The 27,699-nt window shown below is 34.8% G+C and overlaps 1 protein-coding gene and 1 long non-coding RNA gene across 5 annotated transcripts in view; one reads left to right on the top strand and one right to left on the bottom strand.

The window, feature by feature from the left end:
- LOC127855370 (uncharacterized) overlaps positions 1-27,699 on the top strand; it is a 474,985-nt gene that overhangs the window by 238,033 nt on the left and 209,253 nt on the right. The gene's annotated exons all lie outside the window — the stretch shown is intronic.
- LOC127855364 (uncharacterized) overlaps positions 1-27,699 on the bottom strand; it is a 267,885-nt gene that overhangs the window by 229,383 nt on the left and 10,803 nt on the right. For 3 of the 4 annotated variants that reach the window (XM_052390863.1, XM_052390862.1, XM_052390865.1), the window contains exons 2-4: positions 16,995-17,072; positions 4,825-4,923; positions 3,692-3,826 (exon numbers count right to left, since the gene is read on the bottom strand). In XM_052390863.1, coding sequence (XP_052246823.1) covers positions 3,692-3,826; positions 4,825-4,923; positions 16,995-17,072 — 312 coding nt within the window. The remainder of the gene's footprint in view (positions 1-3,691; positions 3,827-4,824; positions 4,924-16,994; positions 17,073-27,699) is intronic. The other variant, XM_052390864.1, reaches the window with a different exon arrangement.

Here is a 27,699-nt window from a genome sequence, read left to right as displayed (position 1 = left end):
GGGGGACATAAAAAGCCCTGAACTCAGGAGCATTGTCGCACTTTTTATGTAAAACATTAAATAAAATTGACGAAGAAGATGATTTCTAAATTGTGTCGCAGAAGCTCTATGCATTTAATACGTAAAGCACCTCCCCGATGAGTCGGAGTGAGTGAACTAGGGCTGGCCCAAAATTTCTCTGAGCCAACTTGTTTCCGTCTTTCGGTGCTCAAAAACTGGTTTTGAAATAATTATATATATAATATCAACTTACTTATATTTCTTTTTAATGACAACAAGGGCATATTACATATCATAATATAACATACAGTTTTCAATATCGAAATAATTAGTATGGTACTTGTCAAAGTACAAAAATAAGTTATTTTATAGATGTACATTTAATAGTGGTGTTGATGGTCCCAAATTTGAAATCCTGAGAATAAGGCTGGGGGTATTGGAACCGCAGCCGCAGGAACCCAACAGGAATTAAGGGCAGTGCCCCTCCACCCCATCAAAAGCCCATACTATTTGTGCTTTTTTATAGTCTTTCCAATTGTATTTTGAAGTGAATACAATTCGAAATATTATAAACCACACCGTGGTATCACTGCACGTGTATTCTTCATTCTTTTTCTTCTATAAAGAACTTCGAAAACAAATCGTAATGGACGAAAAACATAATGTATCCGAAAACGACAGTCCGAAAAATTGTACACGTTTTGCACATAAAATAGAATGTGCATATCGTTTTTGACAGCAGAAAATGAAAACCAGAAACCTTGCAAATATCGAATTGGGTTTATAAATTGCTTTACACTAGCACATTTTGTGGGTAAAAACAACTTAATTATCACCTTTTAATTTCAAATGTTAATCGACAGAAAGGTGTAACATCATCGAGATAGAACTAATTATTTAATTATTATCCTTTAATTGATGGATTGATAGTCAGGAGAAAGGTGTACAGTGATCAGCTTAAAAATATTTGTTTTTTGTTACGCTTCTTTTCATTTGTTTATCTTTAAATACAATGTTTGCCATCAGCCGCTATATTGTTTGCGGACGACAATATCAACTGTGTATTTCGAGTATACAGTGTCTGCGCATGAATGACCCAATATTATTTGTGAGCAAACTCAATGCTGACTGGCCAGCTACCACGTGCATTTCAATAACAGTAAGGTCAAGCGATGTCTAATGCTTTGGTGCAGACTGGTTTTCGTTTATTGTTGAAATTGCAAACACTTTCATTAATAACAAGCAAATTCGTAGAATTGATATCCCCCGCAACATATGCTTTGTTTGAGGATGGGTGCAAATCGGACGACGGATGGACAGCCGGACAAGGCCAAAACAATATCCCTCCGCCTCTGGCGGAAGATATATACTCATACCAAGTTTCAATGAAATCCGCCAAAGCACTTCCAAGATATGGCTCCGGACACAAAAGTGCCTATAGTAAAAAGCATTTTTTCAAGATACAAAGGGCCATAACTCTGTTTTTAACAAATGGTATACAATGCCATTTGGCGTGCATCATCCTCTTATGCATATATATATACTCATACCAAGTTTCAATGAAATCCGCCAAAGCACTTCCAAGTTATGGCTCCGGACACAAAAGTGCCTATAGTAAAAAGCATTTTTTCAAGATACAAAGGGCCATAACTCTGTTTTTAACAGATGGTGTACAATGCCATTTGGCGTGCATCATCCTCTTATGCATATATATACTCATACCAAGTTTCAATCAAATCCGCCAAAGCACTTCTAAGATATGGCTCCGGACACAAAAGTGCCTATAGTAAAAAGCATTTTTTCAAGATACAAAGGGCCATAACTCTGTTTTTAACAGATGGTGTACAATGCCATTTGGCGTGCATCATCCTCTTATGCATATATATACTCATACCAAGTTTCAATGAAATCTGCCAAAGCACTTCCAAGATATGGCTCCGGACACAAAAGTGCCTATAGTAAAAAGCATTTTTTCAAGATACAAAGGGCCATAACTCTGTTTTTAACAGATGGTGTACAATGCCATTTGGCATGCATCATCCTCTTATGCATATATATATACTCATACCAAGTTTCAATGAAATCCGCCAAAGCACTTCCAATATATGGCTCCGGACACAAAAGTGCCGGCCGGACGGAAGGACGGACAGACGGACGGACGGACAACGCCAAAACAATATCCCTCCGCCTCTGGCGGGGGATAAAAAGAGAAAATATTGTAAACCAGTATGTACTTAAATGGCGGATGTTTTCATTGAAATTGTACGAGATTTTAGCATTTTCGCAAATCTGATTTTTCTTGAGCCGAATTCTCAATACTTTTGCAAATGGTTGACATGGCAAAAGACAGCGCTGGCCTCACCGGACAAGGCTAACGGTGCGCTCTTAAAACGCACTCCGTTAAAAAAAGTCGGTGTGGCTAAAAACCGTTCATTCTGGAGTCCTGTACGCTAAAGTTTTAATTTTACCGCAATGTTTTTCTTTTGGCTTTTAATTTTGAATAAAATGTTGTAGGATCGCAGCAAAATAATAGGCTCGGTCGGGTAACCGTAACCACAACACTATTTTGTTTTGGCCTTAGAGTATACACTTATTTCATGGATGCGCGGAGAACAGTCAAAACTGTTTCCCAAGGTATCAGGGATGACTTTGGTACTGTAGGCCGAGGGCAACAGTTTCAAATGTCAGCCCTGATACCGAGGGACAACAGTTTTGACTGTTCACCAAGCATCCATGAAATAAGTGTTTTATTACCTGATCAAATTTCCAACATAGAAATAAAAGCAAACTAAATTTTTATTTACACACAACAGTAACCGATAAAATAAATAATTTTGACTGTTTAATTGTAAAATGACGTCAATTTTTCGTCGAAATGACGTCATTATTCCAGCGGGCAACAGTTCAAACTGTTGACCGGTCAACAGTTCGATATTCACCGGTAACAGTTTAAAACATTGCAAATTTCTTTTTCGACGAGGAAATAGCAAAAAATAATTAATTATCATTTATATAAGACATCAGGTAATAAATAAAATTGTTTCATGCTGAACACACAGTAAAACAGTGTTACCAAGACGCGGACATGTTTCCAATGTTCTGGTCGTATGCTCAAATCAGCCTATGGGATAAATGAAGTGTATTCATTTTGACCTAGCCGCGGGGAAATTTTATTTGAATTTTATTGGACAGTTACAAAGGTAAGGTAAGGTGAAAAGCTGGCATATACAGCTATGCCAAAAAATTATGCTCTGGCAAAGTATTTAGGAAAGCTGATGTTTTATGATGATTTGTTTACTTGGACTTGAGTTGGGTTTTGCCTAAATTCTGTTTTCTCTTCCAATAAAACTTCTGCCAATTTATTTGAAAATCCATCACTGCGGATTGCAGAAGTTAATCACCAGACTTATGTTCAGGACTCATCTACACGATTCAGCATTTGACTATGAAAATTTGGCCTGGATATCAGAAATTTGTGCCTGATTCTTATGCATTCCACTCATGATCATCACGTCTGCCAAGTTCGTTGAAAAATCCCTTATGGTAAACAAAGAATTGCTTGAGACAAATATATCCTGCAACACAGTAAAAACTTGTGATAACAATATACCTTTATAGTTAATGTATTGTGGGTTAATCATAAACACAAGGGCATCACATAAATGACAATATTAATCTGTATGACACTTACAATTTCCAACTATGCATGGATGAACACCGGGACCTCCTAAGCATGAAAAGCCTTTAGGGCAAGGCTCTGGGTCCAATCCTGGTGAGCAAATCTTACCCACTGGACAAGGCATACAATCATCAGCACTGTTGGCATCTGGAGTGGAGAATATGTAAATGTACTGCTCAGGGGTGCAGTTTCCAATGCATGTGCATGGATTTTAGCTATTGTTTGTGCAACAAAGTCCATGCAAAGTCACCAAGAGGACTCTGAGGACTGGACAGATAAATGCTTGACAGAAAAACTGTAACTTGGTAGTATAATATTCACCACACCTCGATTGAGGCTACTGTTGAAATTGGGCCTTCTTTGAACATTACTTGATATGTTAGTCTAAATGAAACATTTCACACCACCACATGAGTGTGGACTTTTTGGGCCCAAAAGGCATATTTTGAACAAAGTAACTAGAGAATATGATGTTACATAAAAAAAACACATATCAGCCTTATAGAGGAGAAAAAAAATGTGCTAATACTAGTTAATTGTTTATTAAACATGTGCTAATTGAGGCATGTCTAGTTTTTACCTTAAAGGCACAATTTGAACAACCTTTGTGGATGTTACATACTTAATATTGAAGCTCTGGGCCCTGTTGCAAAAGAGATTTTAACTATTTTACTATATGTTTAAACAAAAAAATGTCCTCCCTCCCTTTATTTCTATACTTGGAAAATTTCATACAGAAATTCCTTTAAGCAAACAGCGCAGACCCTGATGAGACGCAGCATCATGCGGCGTCTCATCTGAGTCTACGCTGTTTGCCAAGGCCTTTTTCTAGACGCTAGGCATAAATGGGTTAAGCAATTAGAATTTGATTGATATCATGTAGTATTGTTAAAAACAATAGCATACAGAAAATGGATTAAAAACTAGGACAATCTTTAACATTCACTATTGAAGTGCATTATTTTTTACCTTTGATTTTTTATTGCTTAATTTATATAAATAACTTTCAAATATTGTTTTATTTAAATAAATGAATGATAAATAAAGACATAACACTTTAGAGATGATTTACTATGTATAAATTACTGTCATAAATAAGAAAAACAGCCAGCTTATACGGTAACTGCAAATTAAAGAGAACTTACCTGTGAATGGGTAAAAGGTGCCTTCCTCACATCGAAATGCAATTCCTGGTAAAAAGTTGTCACTTTCTGACGGACACCAAAAATTTCTCAAACATCCATCTGAAAACAAGGCACAGTAAATTGTGACCTGACTTTACACTATAAGAAAACCAAAAGTTTCAAATATTTAAGGGGATGATTAAAACTCTTAAGGTTAAAAACAGTTTGTTAAAACTTTTGTGGTTAAAACTGTTGAAACTCAGGCCTTTTCCTTCTGCTATCTTGGTAAAAATTATGTGGTTAAAAGTGTTGAAACTCAGGCCTTTTCCTTCTGCTATCTGATCAATTGTCAGATCAGTTCCAATTACAAAATATGCATATTGTTATCTAATTCATACCCAACAATTCCAAAATGTAAAAAACATTATAGTTCAGTTTTCTCAAAAAAGCCTGTATAACTACAATTTTGCAATGCTTTACTGCAGATTTTCAGACAGACAATACATTTGAATATCCACTAATTTAACTGTTGTTGACAAGGATGAGCATTATTTTGGCCAATTTCAAAGAAGGCACATGTTGCATTCATTCTTAATAGAAATTGCGTTACCGGATGTATGCACATTGAATGGCAATACCTGCCTGTCTATTGAATGTCACATAAAATGATATCCAAACATGGAGTTTATTATTACTTCACCTCCACGCTGTATATGTGTGTTTACGTCCATAAAATTGTTAGTATTGTGTTTATTAAATTCTAAAAAGCATAACAATCATTATTGGCAAGATATGCTGATTAATCTGTAAGATGCATGTGTTTTTTATTAGAGAATGAAGAAAAATAATGTTTTGGGCTGTAATGCCACAATGTCAATATGTCTCAGTGCTTTATAACTTGGCATCGAGTTTTGATAAAATATTTTGATGTTTTTTATTTTCTGTTGAACAGTGCAGTTGTATTTTATTTAGGTTTTGGTGATGGGAAAGGGACAGAGAATGTCAAACGTCTAAGATGACTCCAGTATACCTGGTTGTCATTTTTAAATTAAGACAGTAGGGACCTAATACGATCCGTAATATTCGAGCAATAAAGCAGTATTCAGAAAGCATTCAGAAATGATTGGATATTTACATTGAAGTCCAGAAATAATACTTAAAACACGAAGTAAATGAGTGCGTTTTAATGAAAGACCTAGAAACACAGTGTTTTTGTTTTATTTTGGAACTTAAAGTGATATTATGCACATTTTTGACGATGCTGATTCAGCATCGTCTAAGTTACCATACCATCAAAAAATTCTTCACAACGGCGACCTATGTAAAAGACCGAGCCAGTCCGATTGAGATAGCGCAGTTTTTCTAATCGGTATAACTCGCTCATTAGAATTGATAACATTCTCCGGCAGATACTTAAACGCGGACCAGTCTGCGGACGATATACATTATAATTTATAATCTATATCGTTCGCAGATTGATCCGCGTTTTAGTGCGACCCACGTTCTCCAGCAGAGTTGTCGTTTGTGTCTAAACGTAAAACAATGGCTGCGTTCAATTTCGTGTGAAAACTTTCTTACAGCATACAACGGCTTGTTTGGCTATTTAGAAACTGTCATTTAGGATATATGAGTTATTTATTAACTAAATCTCGGCTTATGTCAACAATGGATTGAAATCGAAAGATATATTCGATATGAATGCAGGACTTTCTGGATCTGAAGACTTGACAGCTTGACTGGTATTTTTAGTTATCAATTTAAGTCACATTTTGCTTTGGATATTGTATTCATGCCGTTTTGCGACTTATTGAATGATTATGATACCCTATATCAACATTTGGAGATCACCAAGCTGTCCTGAAAAAATTGATTACAAAGTCTTCACTCAAATTACTGATTTGTATTATTTCTTCTTTCTATTTTAGTATTTGATATCATTTTAAAGTCAAATGAAATGTGTCACAGTAAAAGAGACATTAAGGCGATTGCGGCCAGTTTGGATCTAGATCAGCCTGCAGTCGCTTGAAAGCTGTTTGCTTAAAAGCGGTTTTATGACAATAACAAATACCATAGGTTTCCACGTGTAGCGCGCAGTGTTTTACCTCCAAAATTCAAATGAAAAAGCTGGTGGGCGCTAAACATTGATACAATGCTATCCTGGCTGCTAAATTGGTAAAAAATATGTGTTATTGTAAATAATCAAAATGGCCACTATGTTTTTTCCAGAAAACTACCACCCTATAATCGTACAGACTGAGGGGCCATTGTCGAAAGAACAAGAAGTCGCTACTGGTAGATATGAATGCGGTAGAAGAAGTTTTGGTCAAAAATAAATTTGTTTGTATAAACTTGCGGAAATTTTGTTGTGTGTTTTTACACATTTTCTTATTGATGAATTCCGATGGGGACTGTTGTCGACATTCCGGAGAGCAGGCAAGGGTAGGTGCGAACGAGGTCTTTTTTGCAGGTAAGGGTAGGTGTTAAAGGGGGTCATTTTGCACTCCGTAATTGGCAGATGTTATTGAGTAATATGTGCCATGACTTGTTAAGACGCTAATTGACATTTGAGACAGTAATTGACACTTGAGAACATGAAGATATGCAATTGCAATTTTTGGGTGTATAAATATTGAACGTTCAACAGCGGTGTACCTCAACAACTGTATCCCTGTCTCCCATGCGACATTCAAATTTACCGGTAATGCCCATGCTTTACCCGAGGAAAAATCTCACGATGTACACTAATTCTTATTTTCTCACGTTTTTCACGAAATGCACTTGGACTGTTAATCTTTTACTAGCAAATTACAAAATTGTCAGAAAAGTATCGTGCTATGCAACCCATGCTCCTAATCATAATGATGTTTCCTATTTTCAATGCCCTGGATTATTGGATTGTGCAATAGTAAAATGGGGGCCATTTTCGGTCTGATTTGGTGGTTTTATTGTCTTTAAATATTTTTTTCTCCATTGTTGCATTTAAAAAAACAGCCTGCACGCTATACACGGAAGAGCGCTATGCGTGGAAACATACGGTAGTTTAATTGGATACTGATTAGACTGTCCTTTCCCTGTGACCTGGCTCAAATAATGGTATTGTCATTAATCAAATGATTTTATTCTGAACATTTATCAAGTGTTTTTTTCTGGTCCCTCGGGATCAATGCCTCCAGCACTTTCATGTTGAGAATTGAATACTGCTTAAGGCGATGCTCGGGGGCGTGAGAGATGTTGCATCTTCTATTATCTCTCATGAACTGACTCAAGTATACCGAGTCGGCAATAATTGATTAAATATTTGGTTTGGTTGCTCTGACGAGAGATCGAAAAATTTCAGTATCTTCCTAAAGGCCTAGTGGTAGTGTTATCTTTGATTGCAGAAGGTTGTGCTGCAAGTTTGATCCCCAGAAGCAACATTGAAAACTAGCCAACTTTGTTATCTATAAGGTTGCTAAACCTGATATACTAAGATAATGCTAATTTTCTCTCACATTGACATGATGGTCATCATTTATATGATATAAAAACTCACAGCAGTAGTTAACAATGGGACAATAATTAAGGAACGCATCTTTCATTTGTCTTTGACACTTTTTAGAGTTTGACATTGCCTAGATTGAAATATGTGACTTGACTTTACCAGCACTCTTGTGACAGAGCTAAAGTGTAAATGCACCATTGAAGATCACCTAAATCCAGATTTGCTATTATAGATGTGTGGAAAGTTTTAAGCTTGTTACAAGTAAGCAAAAATGGGTCATTACCGAGAGGCCACAACTGATCTATGACTGTTTTAAAACAAGATAAATCAGTGCCCGATTTAGATTTCATTACAAAGTTAAATAAAAATTAATTTCAGAAGACTGGTAACTTTAAGTTTAACGTTAATGTTACCATTGTGTCAGACCAGGGCCTTTATTTTGAAATCTAGGACATGCATAATGGTCAGATGATGTCATTAAAGATTATACAATTTTTCAAACACATACAAATGTAAACATGTATGATCTGTAACTAATGTAGATGTTATAAATAGTAAAAAGCACTAAGTCAGAAGGCATTTGACTGCTGGTGCATTGGCACACCAAGTGGCTCTGTTGCAATGGTTTGATGGACTGCTTGGATGTGTAGTTACATTATAAAAATGATTATATACAGTATATCAAATTGTATTATTTCACATATGTTTGCATCTAGTATACTTATATTGATAATATTTACAAAATTAATGTATATGAATGATAAACTTGACTGAAATCATTTCAATGATACTGAAATCCTGACAGTACTTTATACTGATAATTATTTAATTATGTTGCTTGATACAATCATGTACAATCATGTACATCTATATCAAATGAGATCATACTGTTACTTTAGTGATGAATTTCAGTGATTAATTTAAAATGTAAGTCACTCCCATCTCTCTCTCGCAGCGCGCAATTACCTAAAGGTCCTGCTGTGTACCAATCCAGATCCAAAAATATTATACATAATTATGTATCATGTTTGTTAAGAGGGGATGATTTTCCCTCTGTTGTATCATTGTATTGTTTTACTTTTTTAATCAGTGTATTTAACCCTTTCCCACTTAGAAGCAAAGTGCAAATTGCTACGTGCAAACAGCATAAAACCAGAACAGCCTGCAATTAACTTGCAGTCTGTTCAGGTTTTATGCTGTTTGCTGCTCATCAGTTTCTAAGGGTTGGAAATGAAGCGTTTCAAACTTTAATCTAGTAAGAAAGGTATTGAAATACATTTAACTTTCTAAGGGACAACAAATGCGTCAAAATACATATATAACTTTATTGTACATGATATAGTTTTTAATAATTGCTTATTATTTTATTCTATGTTATGTTGTGAACTGTGTATATGCTTCCTGTCCCTAAATAAATCTATCTATCTATCTAGAACAGCCGAAAGTTATTTTTATGGGCAGAACTTCACATAAAATAGTTCACAAGAAAAATATTATGCATTGTATTAATCTTTAGTAAAACCTTGTTAGAATCGATAATAATTCGTGTACTTTATACTTTGTTGTTGATTGAATAACTCACGACCGGAAAATTAAGAAGCAAGTCTTAAAGAATTATTGGATCTAACTATACAGACGCGTTGCTACAGGAAAAAGCAAAGTTACACGCGCTGGAATAGATTGACCAAATTAAACAATAAATATTAAGAAAAGTCATGTTAAGCATGAAGCCAAACTCTGTTTATGGTGGTGTGAATTAAGACACACAGTTCGAGATATTCTAGCCATTGGAGTGAAGTTCAGTGAACTCATCACATTGAAACAAGCAGAAGCCGAATCTGCAAAGATAAAACAGAAATATACTCAACAGGAAGCAGCTCTTTTGAAACAAAAGGCAGAATCAGAAGCGAATTTTTAAGTTCTTTTTCAGCAAAATGCTTTTGAAGCCGTGGCTGCAGAAATAAAGGTACTACAAGAGCATGATGAGCATGAGGCTCTGACGGGTTGGAAAGTCATGCTGCACCAGACATTAAATTCAAATTGCAAACTTTGCCTGTTGTAAAACCTGACAATCTAGTTCAAGATTACATCAAGAAATCCACAAAAAATCCAACAGTATCTGACACTAATATTGGAGAAAATCTGTGCAAATTCCTCCTTAAAAAAGACTTGGCTCTCTCGCGACTGACTATATTTAGACAAGGCGGAGTCTTATCAAGTCTGGAAAACGAGTTTCAAGAACGTGATGTTCGAGATGGATACAAGCGCTTCTGAGGAAATGGATTTGGCTGTGAAGTGGCCAAGTTCTCGCCAGCACGCAGTTAGCTTGAGATCCTCGTACCGCAGAGATCCAGTCTAAGCATGCGAGAAACTATGGTCTCGACTGGATGAACGTTATGGAAAAGCTGAGATTGTCCACCAATCTATCACAAGGCGTATTGAATCTTTCCTTCAGCTGACCTATAAAGACTCAAAAAATGGTATGAGCTTAGTGACTTGCTGAATGAAATACGTGCCTTGAAAGAAGACAATGAGTTCTCAACGGCTCTATCGTTCTACGATACTTGATTGGCTTAGCCCCTATACTAGCCAAGCTTCCAGCAAATGTTCAAGAACGTTGGGCAGCCGAAGCCAACGATTACGAGAAGAAACATATCGTTAGTTTCCCTCCATTCACTGCCTTTGTGGAATTCATAAGAGACCAGGCTACTATATGTAAATTGGAAATAACTAATATTGATAAAGGCACCTGATATGTACATTTACGCAAAACAAAACTCTGCGCAAGATTTCATTACTTTATAAGAATTATAGAGCTACAATGCATATTCTAAAGATAAAAACATAGTTACATAAATTTGACATACAGTTTTGTGGTCACTACCATTTTGCGTTTATTTCGATCCCCTAATTTGAAGCGTATAACATTTTTGAAACATATTTGAAATATATATTTAATTTTATATACAATTTCATAACATTAAGCTTCAATGTTGATTTTTCTTCGAAAGATACCCCCCATTCTGTATGGTCTCAGACAATTAAAGGCTATATTCTTTTCCTTCAATTACTTCCATATGATTTCATCATCAATACTACATGTTGTTGTATCTATAGCTTACCAGATATCTAATATATTGTATAATGCCCCACCATTAACTGGCTATATATTTCTTTGTAATGTATTATATGTGGAATGATGGGCATATTGCCTTTTTTCCTGAATATATATGGCCTCAAAATATGTGTTCAAGAACTTTTACAGCGATTTTCCTCCTTCTTTATAAAGTACCGGTAAACAGTACTTTCCCAATCGAACGAAAATTCCCAAATTCCCAAAACGGTACTTTCCCAATCGAGCGAAAATTCCCAAATTCCCAATCGGCATCTGGAAAAATCCCAATCAGCGTCCGAATTTTTTCTCAAAACGATTGAAAGTTTCGTAAAAAAACCAACTTTCGGCGAGCGAACAAAGAAAATCGTATAGTTGTGTGTAACCACGCGCTCGATTAATTTCGGGTTTTATTATTCAGCGCATTCAATCAATAGAGTTGTTACTGTTTCCGGTATTTGCCAGGCAGCCAGCGTACTGTTTTACGTCGGTTTGTAACCTTATCGTAGTTTGAAATGAGTCATAATAGCAAATATTATGCCAAAAAACCAATCGGAACCATCTATCACAGGACACATTGACAGCACTAATGATGCTGTGCAGGGAGGGATGCAAGCAACTGAGTGATGATCAAACATCAAAGATTGTTGAAATTTTCACAAAAATGAAAGAGAGAGACATTGCTTTAAAAGAGATTAAAACAACTAGTAATTGATTTGGTGTGTTCTTTAGAATATTTTGTTATTTATATAAACTTTATAACTTAATGGTCATTAAGGCATGCCTGCAAATGATTATTTAAATGGGTATGTTCAATTAAGTATGAACTGTATGATGTATTCAATAAAACCCAAACTTCACGACGCGATTTTCCCAATTTCAGGATTTCACGACTCGATTTTTCCCAATTTTGAGGTTTTCACGACTCAATTTTTCCCAATCGGACCGGTACGGGTACTTTTCCCAATTGGACAAGGAAAATCGCTGACTTTTATATGTATAAACGACGCTTTCTTATTATACAGCCCATGCATAAAACATCTCTGTAACAAACCAATACATTTAATAAAAAAAATACAGGAACAAATTAATACTTTGTTACATTTAAATTTCCATCAGATTTTTTTTCAGTTTTCAGAATTTATCAACACTATTTATTGCAGACTTGTTAACCAAATTTATTGTCAATTTATTGCGTATAGGCTTTGTTCTTAAGTCCAATTTATTGCCAGTTTATTGAACGTATTTATTGACAATTCATTTATCATGTATGAATAAATTTTTCACAATTTATTGCTGATTTATTGATCAAATTTTTTGCCAATTAATTGCATATTTATTAGATACCCTATTTATTGACAATTCGTTTATCATGTATGAATAAATTATTCACAATTTATTGCAGATTTATTGGTCCAATTTTTTGCCAATTTATTGCATATTTATTAGCTCATTTGCATGTGATTTGCATTGGCAATAACTATGCAATAAATAGCTTATTTATTGACTATTAGTTAACCATATTTATTCTCAGTTTGTTTTTTTTTGGGTACTGTCCATATACCCAAGAAATTATTAAATTTGTTGTTGATATTGTTCGTATAAGGAGACCAAATATACCTATTCACATTACATGTCAGGATCTAGAACTTGGAATTATTAATCCAAAAATGAATGATTTAAATATAGTATGTCTAGAGCTTAAACGGTATATCTTTTATTGTCAAAGAAAAAACAGAATTCCTTCAAAATATTGACTTGTAAATAGTATGAAACAAACTTTTGAAATTTACAAAAATACAATTAAATCAGAAGAAGAAATAAAAATATGGTCTCTGGCTAAAATATTTACTGACATCTCATATAATGACATAACTAATCATAACACATAATATAAATAATGCTTATAACATATTTATTTGTTGTCATTGTAAAATCTGCATTATCAGTTTTCCGTATACAATGCAATTCAGCATTTACTATTAAACTTTCTTATGTGCAATTTTTTATGTTAAAGGATATACATACTTATATTCATCATTTATATAGTTTGTATTGTACAAACTTGTGTTGTGTTGTTGTGTTTTCCTGTTTTATTTTGATGTTGTACAATACTTGATCTTTAACACAATTATAAGATTATATGAATGTATGTTGATTTTACTGCAAGTTTAATTATTATATTTATGTACCATCAAAACAGCTATATGAAATACTTTGTTTTTATTATAAAATTCATAATACTTTGTATGAATGTACACACTATTCTACATATGTATGTATGTATGCATGTAATATACGGAATGAATAAAATTCTGCACCCACAAAAAAAAACAACATTTTTTCAAAATATACTTAAAAAATACCTTTATAAAAATGTTAATATTAATCAATTTCAAATATATGCCATTAAGGGAGAATTTTCAATACTTTTTCAAGTCACTAAATGTCGCTTTGAACTTTTTGCTCTTAACAAATAAGTCAGAACTCCAGATAAGGGTCGTATTTTCATAATTACGAATTATTTTCAAGTCCGTTACGTATTTATTTTAAAATCTTGTCGTACCATTAAGAATTACAAAATAAAGTTACGGATATTATTTTTACATTGGTTCGTATCGAGTTTTATTGAGTTATTTTGGCGAATTAAAGATCTTTGCGGTGCTTATATAGAATGGTTATGGGGTTTGTTTAACAAAGAGCATTTTTTTCCAATAAAAGCGGCGTATACAGTCTATCTGTCAAAAAACAATGGCGGCACCCAGATAGCATCCTAAAAAACTGCAAAGCGTTCAAAAACACGCTTTTAACATATTGTACGCAAAGTGAGCCGAAGTTAAATGTTTAGAAAGACATTATAGAAAAGATCTTATACGATGTTGTATGTTCAGTTGCCGACACAGTCGGAAAAGCTAAACAAAAACGCGACACGACATGTCAATACTTAAACACCAAAAAAAACATTGAATGAGTGGAAGGGACAAGTCCCGTGGCTAATCGTTGAAAAGATTGAAGGGGAGAAAGATTGAATTTTAAGTGTGAAATAAAAGTTATGTAAAAATTAATTTAAGGCATGCAATCTAAGCACAGTTTGGGCATATGAAGGTATTTGAAAAATAAAATTGTGTAATACTGAAAAGACACTGTTGAACTCATATAAATTAAGTTACTAGTATGTTTATTTTGATTTTTTTTTGCATGAAAATAACCATTATTATTTATTTTTAGGTCATTAAGAAAAAATAAGAATTATTTTCCAAAACTTAATAGTAACGTTAAGAATAAAATTTCAGAGTTAAGAATTCTTTTTGTAAATCTGGTAGTAATTTAAGAATTTCACAAAACCTTATCTGGAGCTCTGTAAGTTGAAAAAAAAGTGTTTTTTCAGTGCGAAATGATTCAAAGTGCCATTTTTAGCAATATTATTATTTTCAATATAGAAAAAGTATTTTATATAAAAATAAATTCTGTAAACTGATTATTTATGTTAGGTTTAAAATCACTTAGAACTGTTTTGCTCTTAACGCCAATTACAAAAAATGTGAAATTTCAGTGCGAAAAATGGTCTAAGTGACATTTTTTTAAATAACTTTTCGTTTGTGAAAATTCAAAAATGTTTTTTTTAAATGTGATTAGAACAGAACATTCTCTATCAAACTTGAAAATATAAAGCATTTTTTGTTGTTATTGTTAATATGATACAGTATTATCCTAACGTAATTTTTTTTTAAATGCACTTAGAGCTGTTTCGCTTTCACCCCTCGGTATGTATGTATGTATGTATGTATTAGTGCTGCAACAATACGCCAAAAAGCGTATTGCGATATATTGTCAGTTCAAAAACCCGTATTGCTATATATTGCAATATATTGCTTACTTGTACCAGAATTATAACTCGCCAATTACCCGATAATCCCGTATATTCCAGTTTTAAAGCAAATTCTGGTAAATGTTTACTATAAAAATGCTCAAGAATAACACAAAACACTAACATTCGCCAATTTTCTTAAATATCAAATACATTTTGGCATTTGTTACTATTTAAAGATGTGATGAAATAACTTCCAATTCAGCGTTTATTATCCCACTGAACACGCGTAAATCGCGTTACGTGATGTTCCCGTTATATACAACATAAATACACCCACACTTTCCACGCAACGTTCTACATGTCTGTATAATTTTCGTGCGCTTTTTATTGAGAAAAAGAATAAAGCACTTTTTTTATTGTTGCTTTAGCATTATATTTCGGAAGAGTGTTTCTGGAATTCGGATTACAAATTTTATAATGCTCATTTCAGAATCGAACGAAACATTAGTTGTGCGTAATTAATTCAACAATAATTCGTTTAAAAGCATAGAATAAATGCTCCCATGTAACAACGCTACTCTGTATAATAGACTTTTTAGAATGCCATTTTTACGTAACAATTTATTTTTACAAAATACCGCTTTGTTTTGTTTACCTTGATATCATTATTTTGGATGGCTTTTCTGAACGAAATGTAGATGCATGTTTGTAAAATTTTCGTACCAGTATGACGAAAATCGTATCGCAATACAATATGCGTATTGCGTATTGCGATATATACCGATATACCGGTATATTGTTGCAGCACTAGTATGTATGCTATGTATGCTATGTTATGTATGCTATGTATGTATGCTATCAGTGATTTTCCTCCTTCTTTATAAAGTACCGGTAAACGGCACTTTCCCAATTACGAAAAAATACAAATTTCCCAATCGCTGTCCTTAAATTTCCAATTAAAGGTAAAAAAAATAAAAAAATTTTTTTTTTTTTTTTTTTTAAAGCAACATTTAGTTAGTTTCCTTTGTAGCTCTATAGCTTGAACCTAGGTTTATATAATATTGACAGCTTGAAAACACTTGGTTATCAATTTTAAAGTATTTGGGAGCAAAAAATCAAATACACCAATTTCCCAATTTGAGGTTTTCACGACTCGATTTTTCCCAATTTTGATGTTTTCACGACTCGATTTTTCCCAATTGGACCGGTACAGGTACTTTTCCCAATTGGACAAAGAAAATCGCTGGCTATGTATGTATGCTATGTATGCTATGTATGCATGTATGTATGTAATATTGTATGTATGTATGTATGTATGTATGTATGTATGTATGTATGTATGTATGTATGTATGTATGTATGTATGTATGTATGTATGTATGTATGTACATACGCACGCACACACCCACACACAGTATAATATAGATTAATGAACATGTTATAGCAATAACTTTTTCTGTCTTGTATTTTTAAGTAATTTGTTCATATATCTTTTCTAGTTATTTTCTAATTATTTAATTTCCACGTTCCAGTAATTTTTCACATTACATCACAAGTCCTCGGCGTGTGACTTGAATGCCCTTTTCCCATTTGATTGGTACTTGATCGTTTTGAAACAGATATCACTAAAGTATCACCTAAAGTATTGGCATACTTTTTCGTACGTGCGGGCCTTTGGACTTTAAGACTATCGGACCTTCAGACTTTTGGAATAGCATTCACCATTTTTACACAGTTTCGCAACACAATATAAGCATTTCATTTGTATTTGCAAAATCCTTACATACCTGTGACATTGTAGAAATGGTCATTCCAGGAATGCACTATTTGCACAGTGCAGAGACACCAAAACATCCACAACAGACCTGAAATAACAACACTTAACACAATATAACCTTGAACGGATAGTTACACTAATCCATTACTGTATTTCGGGTAATGAAGTTGTTCATTTGGGGGCTCAGCATCAATGGAGGTTTTTATGTGCTGGACATCTAAAATATAGGTCAGGAAAACTAAAAAAAGTAATGTCCAAGTTGGATAAGACTAGTGAAAAAATTCAAAGTTTTTTTCTAAAATCTACCTGAACAGAAAAACGGTCAAAAGCTCAAAATAACTGGAGTTCACAAATAAAATTTGATGTTGACATTTAAATAAATAAAGAACTAAGTATTCCGTTCCTACACACTTAACCACACTGTTGTTAAGTGAGATAAATCACATACTTTACCAAACAACACGACTGCGATAAGTTTCCTTATAGTTAATTTTCGGGCACACGAGTTTTCCTCCATAATTTATGTCTCTAAATTTTTGGACAGTATATTTTACAGCGCTATTTTACCAAATTTCGGTTCTGTTTTCGATATCTTATGACCAATCATGGGGTTTTACAACCAGATTAACATCATAAAACACGGCAGGTGTATGCCTGAGGGCAACGGACCATTACATTTGCGTTATTGGGTAAATAACCTTATAAACCGGTATTAAACAATGGTTTTGCACGATAGCATAAGCGTTATGACAATAACCATGGTTAGTGCCAATGTACAGTTCAATTATCTACCGCAATGGTACTACCCCTGCTCAGTAAAATAACTGTGACAAATACTGAACGCTTACAAGTGGGATGCACCCTATTGCAAGTTTTATGAACAATGGAAGGTGTTAGACAGCAACTATCTGAAATGGACAAACAAAGAATTCATAGTTTGCTTTTTTTATTGCGTTAATTACAGATTCATACTATTGAGTATCGGTACATCACATGCTCATCTTTGAACTTGTTGGTCAAAGTTAGTGCTGCAACAATACGCCAAAAAGCGTATTGCGATATATTGTCAGTTCAAAAACCCATATTGCAATATATTGCAATATATTGCTTACTTGTACCAGAATTATAACTCGCCAATTACCCGATAATCCTGTATATTCCAGTTTTAAAGCAAATTCTGGTAAATGTTTACTATAAAAATGCTCATGAATAACACAAAACACTAACATTCGCCAATTTTCTTAAATATCAAATACATTTTGGCATTTGTTACTATTTAAAGATGTGATGAAATAACTTCCAATCGGGCATTTATTATCCCACTGAACACGCGTAAATCGCCTGACGTGATATTCCCGTTTTATACAACACAAATACACCCACACTTTCCACGCGACGTTCTACATGTCTGTATAATTTTTGTGTGCTTTTTATTGAGAAAAAGAATAAAGCACTTTTTTATTGTTGCTTTAGCATTATATTTCGGAAGAGTGTTTCTGGAATTCGGATTACAAATTTTATAATGCTCATTTCAGAATCGAACGAAACATTTAGTTGTGCGTAATTAATTCAACAATAATTCGTTTAAAAGCATAGAATAAATGCTCCCATGTAACAACGCTTCTCTGTATAATAGACTTTTTAGAATGCCATTTTTACGTAACAATTTATTTTTACAAAATACCGCTTTGTTTTGTTTACCTTGATATCATTATTTTGGATGGCTTTTCTGAACGAAATGTAGATGCATGTTTGTAAAATTTTCGTACCGGTATGACGAAAATCGTATCGCAATACAATATGCGTATTGCATATTGCGATATATACCAATATACCGGTATATTGTTGCAGCACTAGTCAAAGTACAACCATGTAGTAACTTTCTGTCAAATAAATTAAGCATTTAAAATTATTTAAAATTCAGTGCAAACATATATAACTGTAATTTATACAATACGGAATGGTATTTTACAAGCGCGTGCTATTACCGGTAGTCGTTGATACAATTGACGCTATTTTTGGACACTTCAATTTTCGACTCTAAGTTTTCGGACACCTGTAATTTCTGAATTTTTTTCGTATCTAAGTTTTCGGACACAATAAAAATAATTATTTTTAAGTGTCTGAAAACATAGAGTAATTACGGTATTTTAAATCAGTTATATTCAATACATTATATGTTTATAGATCTATAAACAACTATGTATTTTCTGTATTGTATTTGACATTTGTCGTGATTCTGTAAATAAATTGCGAATAAAATGTGTGTAATTAATGTTTAAAGTGATCATGAGTGTAAAGAAAACATTATTTCGAACCTGCCATTTGTTAACGTTAAAGAGAGTATTGTATGCAGCATAGAAGATCATGAATTCTATGAAACTTGCTCTACTGCGTGGTTTCTCATTTTTCATATTTAATAAACTTTTCAAACAGAAATTACAGAGCCACATCAGTTCACATACTATGTTTGACAATTCATTTGTTTGTTGAATATTGTGTGCTGTTTTTCAACACATATTAGATCATATTGCGGAGATTAAGTTAACCTTACCATGTGTTCATGGGTGAACTCACGTATTCAAGTGCTCTTCCGACAAGGGTCCGGCTATGTGTTCATACCTACTTTCAAGAATCATCATGAAATTATTGCCATACTTAACAAACAAACATGCCTAAGCTTATTGAATAAGAGAAAAAACAATCAAAAGGAAAAAATTATATGTTTATGCATATGCGCATGTGAAATCACGACCGTACACATGACATTATTAACTCAGGAAAGGAAACAACAAAATATAAAGTTTGGTATGATATACATGGTGTAATTAAAGAGCATGTCAAGTTTTGAATATATTCTGCTGACACAAAATGTTATAACCCACAAACGTTTTACTGCAACAGAACAATTTTTTACGATAAGTGGTACAGAAAATACACGCCGAATATCTTTTTTAAGATATTTCTTGTTAACTTGTAAGACCAAAACGTCCAATGGAATATTTTCAGGTTTTCCCATAAAGTTTTAAATATTTTTTTAACATAGCCACACTACGTACTTTTTCGAACGATAAAATATGATTTTACATGCTGATTAATTAAATTGATTGGTCCACAAGAACCTCAGTTAAAATCTGGATTTTCCGCCTTCCTTGTGGAAGTCAACAGATAAATATTGATGGTTGCATTGTTCCTTGCTTTTTAGCAAGAGTCAGTAAGTGTATGCCTCATGCATGTATGTGCATGCATAATAGATAATTCACTACTTTTTAGAGAAAACAAAACAACAGCTGGGAGTCAGATTTAAACGAACACGCACAAACTGTAAGTGTAACAGCGATTTTGTATAGTTACAGGTGATTTTGTTTTCTTTTGTTTGAATTAAGCGATTGTATCCAGCTGGAAATTTGTGAACATGTCAAAGCCTGAAAAATCCCGAACAACATGCTGACAACGATTTGCAAACAACCGTTACTAAGTGGAAGAAACAATTAAGCGTCACCCTCATAAATTTGTTAATTCATGGAAGACAAAAAGACCATGGTTGTTTGTCATTTAAACCAGAAACTGGTAAAATGACATGCAAGATCTGACTAAGATATTATGGGTGGTGTGTGAAATCTAACCATTTTAACCTAAAACAAGAGACGTGTTTGTCAGAAACACAATGCCCCCTCAGGCTTTTTCCGCTCCATTTTGGGAAAACAACACACTGGAATTTTGGGAATTTCGCGTCTTGAAAACCCCCATTTTGGGAAAAAAATAATCGCAAAATTGGCTCAATTGGGAAAAATTATCGCATGTAAATAGTGTTTCTTATATTTCAAAGAAGCCATTAACTGGTAAATAACGACTATTTGGATAACTTATTATTAAAATTTTACAAAATATTATGAACATGTGTGAAAAGTGCAGGTTTTTTAATCAGAACTTGGGGAAAAGGCTTGGCCTTTTTTTAAGTGAAAAAAATCGTGTGAAGCGCCGGTTTTTGAGGTAAATAAGGAAAGTCTTAAATAATCATTAACATATTTTACAGTTTTTAAATCAAATTCAAGGCAACAGATAATTTAATTATGCAGTACTTTATATTTATAAGGTCAACTTATATATTTTAAGGGTAAAAAAAAATATTATTTTTTTTTTTAATTGGGAATTTTTTTTTCAATTTGGAAAAAAACAACAGATTTGCATTGGGAATAGGGCCGAATTTCGGACCCGTTGCATAGAGCGGAAAAAGCCTGCCCCTTATGCGCTGCTTTGAATTATTTTTTGACCTGTGACCTTGAAGGAAGACCTTGACCTTTCACCACTCAAAATGTGCAGCTCCATGCGATACACATGCATGCCAAATATCAAGTTGCTATGTTCAATATAGATGAATTTCACGACGAGGGTAAAAACTCCCCGCGCACAGGTTGGCATCCATCTTGGAGGAAATAACGCAATACACGATAAACAACCTGTCCGATTTTAATTATTGTATGCGTTTAAATGTGACTTTTGTGGGCAATTTTGATAATAGAATGTCGCACACTGTTAAAATAACGCAAATCTACAGGGATGGATAAAGTGTGATATGAAAATAACCTCGCTACTGTTGGTGGAATAGATCCATACGACTGCAATGAACAATGGTCTCAAGATGTTGGTATTGTACCATCTGTTACCTATCCAGACATTGTGAATTATTTGATTTTCACCCCTAGTCGCTTCAAGATTGACGATTTGAAAGCTTTGAAATCTCTGGAAGCTGTTAACCAGTTGTGCTCTGGGTGGGTTCGAGACAGGGTAGCTATCAGCAAAGCACAGCATGTGATAGTTAAAACTAAGGTAAATACTTGTTGGACTGCATAATGGGCTGAATAAAAATATATCTGTTATTTCTAAAGCAAACCGTGGAAGAAAATAGTCACACCGTGCAGGGTTTGAACCCACCACAACTGCAGCTGAAGCATGGTGCTCTGACATTTAAGTAAACTTATAAGCTGTATTGCACAAATGCTTACTTCATTTTGGCTGGTCGTTACAAACGCATATGTCATGTCCCTTAAAAAAAGGCATGCTCAGTCAGATTATTCTATAATACACATTTTAATGCGTATCTTTGTTTTTTTAAAGTAGTAAAAAAGATATAAATGATTTTGTTTTTTTAATCTAGTGGTTTTTGCAGTTATATTTTACATTCATTGCTTGACCGCTTTTTATTACGTAGTGTTTTCTTTGTTTATTTTCAGGTCTTTCACACACGCAGCAATTACGGGAGAAGCCGTTGCAGCCATGGGTAATCGCTTAACCCAATGGAGTTGTAGCTGCCGCCCATTGCGACTGCATGGCTGGGCTTGGTGAGGCATGCACCCATGTAGCTGCTCTTCTGTTCTCGATAATGGCAGCCGTGGAAGTCAGAGATTCCGTTACAGCAACAGAGGGTCCCTGTAAATGGAAGCCACCATTGACGAGCAAAACTGTTCATTACAAGGAGGTCAGCGACATCGACTTCACTTCAAAGAAATTGGCAGCGCAGAAGCTGATGGATACATCAGAGAGTGTAGCTACACCAACTGTGCGCAGAGCAAACATTACAAAAGCTACACATTCCGACTTCCTTGCATTCTGTGAACAGGCAAGTAAGCTAACTAGAAAACCGGCTCTACTATCTGTGGTTGAGCCGTACGCAGACAGTTTTATCCCCACCGCTGATGCAAAGGACCTGCCCACACCTCTCACTGATCTGGGAAACCCTGGGTTGATTGGCAAAGACATTAAAACGGTGAAAAAACAATGTGAGGATCTAACAATTGTCTGTTCTTCCATTCAAGCAGCTTACGTGGAAGAAGAGACAAGAGGCCAGGCCAAATCTTCGCTTTGGTTTCAATTCAGAGCTGGTAGTATCACAGCTTCAAAAGCAAAAGCTGTTTGTAGCACCAACCCAGTGAAACCATCAGCAAGTTTGGTGAAAGGGATTTGCTATTCAGAAATCAACCGCTGCCAGACCGCAGCGACAAAGTGGGGGAAAGACCACGAAGAAATGGCACGAGATCGCCTTATGGAAAGTTTGGTGGCTGACCACGAAGGTGTGGCGATGATGGACAGCGGACTTTTCATCAGCCCTGAAAAAACATTTCTACGTGTCTCCCCTGATGGAACAGTTTCATGCCTTTGTTGTGGGTCTGCTTGTGTAGAAATTAAATGTCCATTTAATATAAGGTTTGAATGTATACAAGAAAACAACTGCAAGTTCTTATCAAGTGATGATGGTAAACTCAGCTTAAATAAATCCCACACATACTACTACCAAGTCCAGTTGCAAATGGGCATTACAAATAAAGACATGACTTATTTTGTTGTCTGGAAAACGAAGGACATTTTTGTGGAAAAAATAGCCTTCGACAGGATGTTATTTGATGAAATATGTGCCAAATCTGAACTGTGTTTCAAGAATGCCATTTGCCAGAATAAAGTGGCAAGGTTTTCACAACTCTGCAACATGACACCGTCACGGTTTCAGTACCCATTTATGCAGCATGATCGCCACTAAAGGACAAACAGACTAATCAAAGTGAAGAATTATACTGCATAACTTAATTGTCATGTTATGAGCTAGATGCATATTGTTTCCATTGTTCTGATGGAAAACCAACACACTTTGTAATTTTGAAACCTTATTGTAACAAATGCAAATTTTTAGGGGGCATTATGACTCCCTATTTTTCTCGTCCTAGGGAAAATCCTGAATTGAAGACAAAAGAGAAAGTAGCTTTCAAATGCACATATTTACCTCATCCGGCTTCAAGTGAAACTTTGTTTACACAATAATTATTTTGAGATATGGTTTTATTTCTTTTTCTTGGGTGATGATTGACCGAGCGCTTAGAAGCTATATTAAATAATAATAGTATTATAATGAATTTTTATGTCCCCCAGTCTTTACTGGGTAACATATTGTTTTTGCCCTATCTGCTTGTTGGTTTGTTTGCGTCAAACTTTAACATTTGCCATAACTTTTGCAATATTGAGATAGCAACTTGATATTTGGCATGCATGTGTATCTCATGGAGCTGCACATTTTAAGCGGTGAAAGGTCAAGGTCATCCTTCAAGGTCAAAAGTCAAATATATGGGGGACATACTGTTTCACAAACACATTTTGTTTGCCATGGGTTTTGCATTTTTTTACTCATTTTTTATAATAGAAATTTAACAATGTACTACGATTTGCAAAGACATTAGTATTTTGAGAAATAGGAAATTGCAAATCATCGGGTCTATTTTGTGTTAGACACAAAGTTTTGGACGTATTTGTGTTTCAGGGTCTGATGATCAAAATAGGAATGCTGTTCCATCAGGTGGCTCCAGGGGTGATGTAGTATCTATTACCGATCCACAAAGTAGCGTGACTCAACCTGGCGTAACTAAGACACACCCAACAAGTAGGGTAACTACTACCGACTCGACGAGTGGCTTGATGACGACCAACCCACTAGTTACTGATTCACCATCTACATCAGCTTGTAAAACAACAAATAGCAAACCCTTTTCTAATGAGGAATGTCTTCAATTAGTTAAAGCATTATTTGATGGGTCTGAAAATAGGGTACATAACAGGTATCTTTGTCTTGAGAAATTTTGTATAGATATTTCAGACACTGAGAAGAAAAGACTGCTCCCTAAAAAGTTTAATCATGGCAAACTATCAGATTTTTGGTGGCTGTGTTTTTTAGAGGGTGAGGGCATGTTTTGTGTTGTGTGTAAAAAGCACAGTATGAAACATCGTCTTAATAAAAGGGATATATTTGTTAATAAACCAGGAACACGGTTTTTGGAGGATTCTTTGAAAGGCCATTCTTTGTCTGATACCCATAAGGCGGCTATTGAAACTGAAATGGTGCATAAACAGTCATTTTTTCACAAAGAAGTTTGTCAAAAGAAGAATGTTGAAACATCATTATATAAAAAGGTATTCTCAACTGCCTACTTTTTTATGAAAAACTTTATGCCAGTTAGAAAACTTCTACTAGTGTTGAGTATGATAGAAAATGTGTATGATTACCAAAATCTGAAGTACTTTGATCATAAATCAGTGGGTTCGCAGAGAGTTTTTCTTAACATTAGGTGCAACTGTGAAAGAGTCTGTGATGGAAAAGGTAAAGAAAAGTGCTGTGTTCGGTATATTGTCAGATTAAGCCTGTGATATCAGTGTAACCGAACAGCTCATAACATTTGTTCAATATTTTGATCATGATACAGGTAATGTCCTGATGTGTCGTATTTGTCCTGTCAAGATGTACTAGAAAAATCAAGCTCAGCAAACTCTCAGGCCATATCAGACCTTCTTGTAGATACTGTAGAAACTAGTAGACTTGACATTAAAAAGATGACAGGGTTTTCATCAGATGGTGCGTCTGTAATGGTGGGTAAAAGAGGAGGGGTAGCTGCACTACTGCGCTTGAAGAATCCGACTCTAATTAATATACATTGTATATGCCACAAACTTGCTCTATCCTGCACTGACAGCAATGAAGGTATTACATACATCAAGGAAGTAGAACTTATCCTTAGACAGCTGTGGTCTTATTTTGAAAATTCTCCCAAACGGATGGCAGCATATTTAAAATTGCAAATGCAGTTCAAACACATGAACTTGAGTAAAGGAGCTTCAAAAACTGTAGCATCACGCTTAAAAAAGGCATGTAGAACCAGGTGGCTGAGCCTTGACTCATCTGTCAAAGCTGTGCACAATGATTACAGCGATTTTCCTTGTCCAATTGGGAAAAGTACCCGTACCGGTCCGATTGGGAAAAATTGAGTCGTGAAAACCTCAAAATTGGGAAAAATCGAGTCGTGAAATCCTGAAATTGGGAAAATCGCGTCGTGAAGTTTGGGTCTTATTGAATACATCATACAGTTCATACTTAATTGAACATACCCATTTAAATAATCATTTGCAGGCATGCCTTAATGACCATTAAGTTATAAAGTTTATATAAATAACAAAATATTATAAAGAAAACACCAAATCAATTACTAGTTGTTTTAATCTCTTTTAAAGCAATGTCTCTCTCTTTCATTTTTGTGAAAATTTCAACAATCTTTGATGTTTGATCATCACTCAGTTGCTTGCATCCCTCCCTGCACAGCATCATTATTGCTGTCAATGTGTCCTGTGATAGATGGTTCCGATTGGTTTTTTGGCATAATATTTGCTATTATGACTCATTTCAAACTACGATATGGTTACAAACCGACGTAAAACAGTACGCTGGCTGCCTGGCAAATACCGGAAACAGTAACAACTCTATTGATTGAATGCGCTGAATAATAAAACCCAAAATTAATCGAGCGCGTGGTTACACACAACTATACGATTTTCTTTGTTCGCTCGCCGAAAGTTGGTTTTTTTACGGAACTTTCAATCGTTTTGAGAAAAAATTCGGACGCTGATTGGGATTTTTCCAGATGCCAATTGGGAATTTGGGAATTTTCGCTCGATTGGGAAAGTACCGTTGTGGGAATTTTCGTTCGATTGGGAAAGTACCGTTTACCGGTACTTTATAAAGAAGGAGGAAAATCGCTGGATTATGAAGCTCTCGTGACAACACTAGCACAGTCTCAAACTGAAGATGCCATGGCCCTGGGGTTACTCAAAAAGATAAAAACTATGAAATTCCTTGGCACAATCTACATTCTCAAAGATGTATTGCCAGTTTTGTCAAACCTTTCTAGAGTGTTCCAAAGAGATACATTCTGTTTTTCATCCATAATTCCTGAGATCAATCGGGCTAAAGACAAGCTTAATGGTATTCTTGAGGAGGAGACCCCTCTTGTTTCTCTTCAAAGTGACATAGATTTGTATACAAACATCAGTGCTGAATTATCAATGTCCCCAAAAGTGATGGATGATTTACAGTCATTGTTCAAGAAATACATCACTGCCTTGAAAAACAACATAGATCACAGATTTGGTGATTCTTCAGTAATATTGACAGCTTTCTGCATTTTTGATCCAGTAACAGTTCCAGGAGACTCAGCCCTGTTCAAAGAGCATGGGAATAGAGAAATTCAACAGATAGCCACACACTTTTTTGCAGATAATGAGGAGGACAGAAATCAACTTAAAAATGAATGGAGTGGCATAAAATATCATCTGAGGGACACTTTGAAACCAAATATTCCACAGTCTGTTCTTGACAACACACACAAGATCACCACTACAGAATGGTGTCTCTGTCAACTTTTGTCTGTGACAGTGTACAAACAATTCTTTCCAAAACTGTGCTTTGTAGCAGAAGTGGCAGCTTCACTTCCAGTTAGTAATGCCTGGCCAGAAAGGGGAGCTAGTGCTCCCAAGAACATAAAAACACGACACAGAAACAGAATTCAAAATAACTTGCTTCATGCTCTGATGCAGGTTACTGTTAATGGCCCAAAGTGTGAGGATGCAGGGGAACTAGTTAAGTCAGCAGTGTCTCAGCGGCTGAGTATGAAGGACAGGAAAAAGTTAGCAGTAAGAGCTGAGAAGTCTACATCAACAGCAGCAACTGCAGCAGCTGCTGCTACCACTTCCACAGAGTCAGGGATGCAGACAGATGACACTCACTTGGTTATTGGTCAGGATGAACTACGAATGGAAATTGAAGCTGCGATGAAAACACTTCTTTTAGAGGAAGAGGTTGGGGAGCCTGACCAAGAAGATGACCAAGAAGATGACAGCTTTTAACA

Source organism: Dreissena polymorpha, chromosome 13 (genome assembly GCF_020536995.1).
Source record: "Dreissena polymorpha isolate Duluth1 chromosome 13, UMN_Dpol_1.0, whole genome shotgun sequence".
Classification (NCBI taxonomy): domain Eukaryota; kingdom Metazoa; phylum Mollusca; class Bivalvia; order Myida; family Dreissenidae; genus Dreissena; species Dreissena polymorpha.
This window is presented reverse-complemented; position numbering and strand designations above follow the sequence as displayed.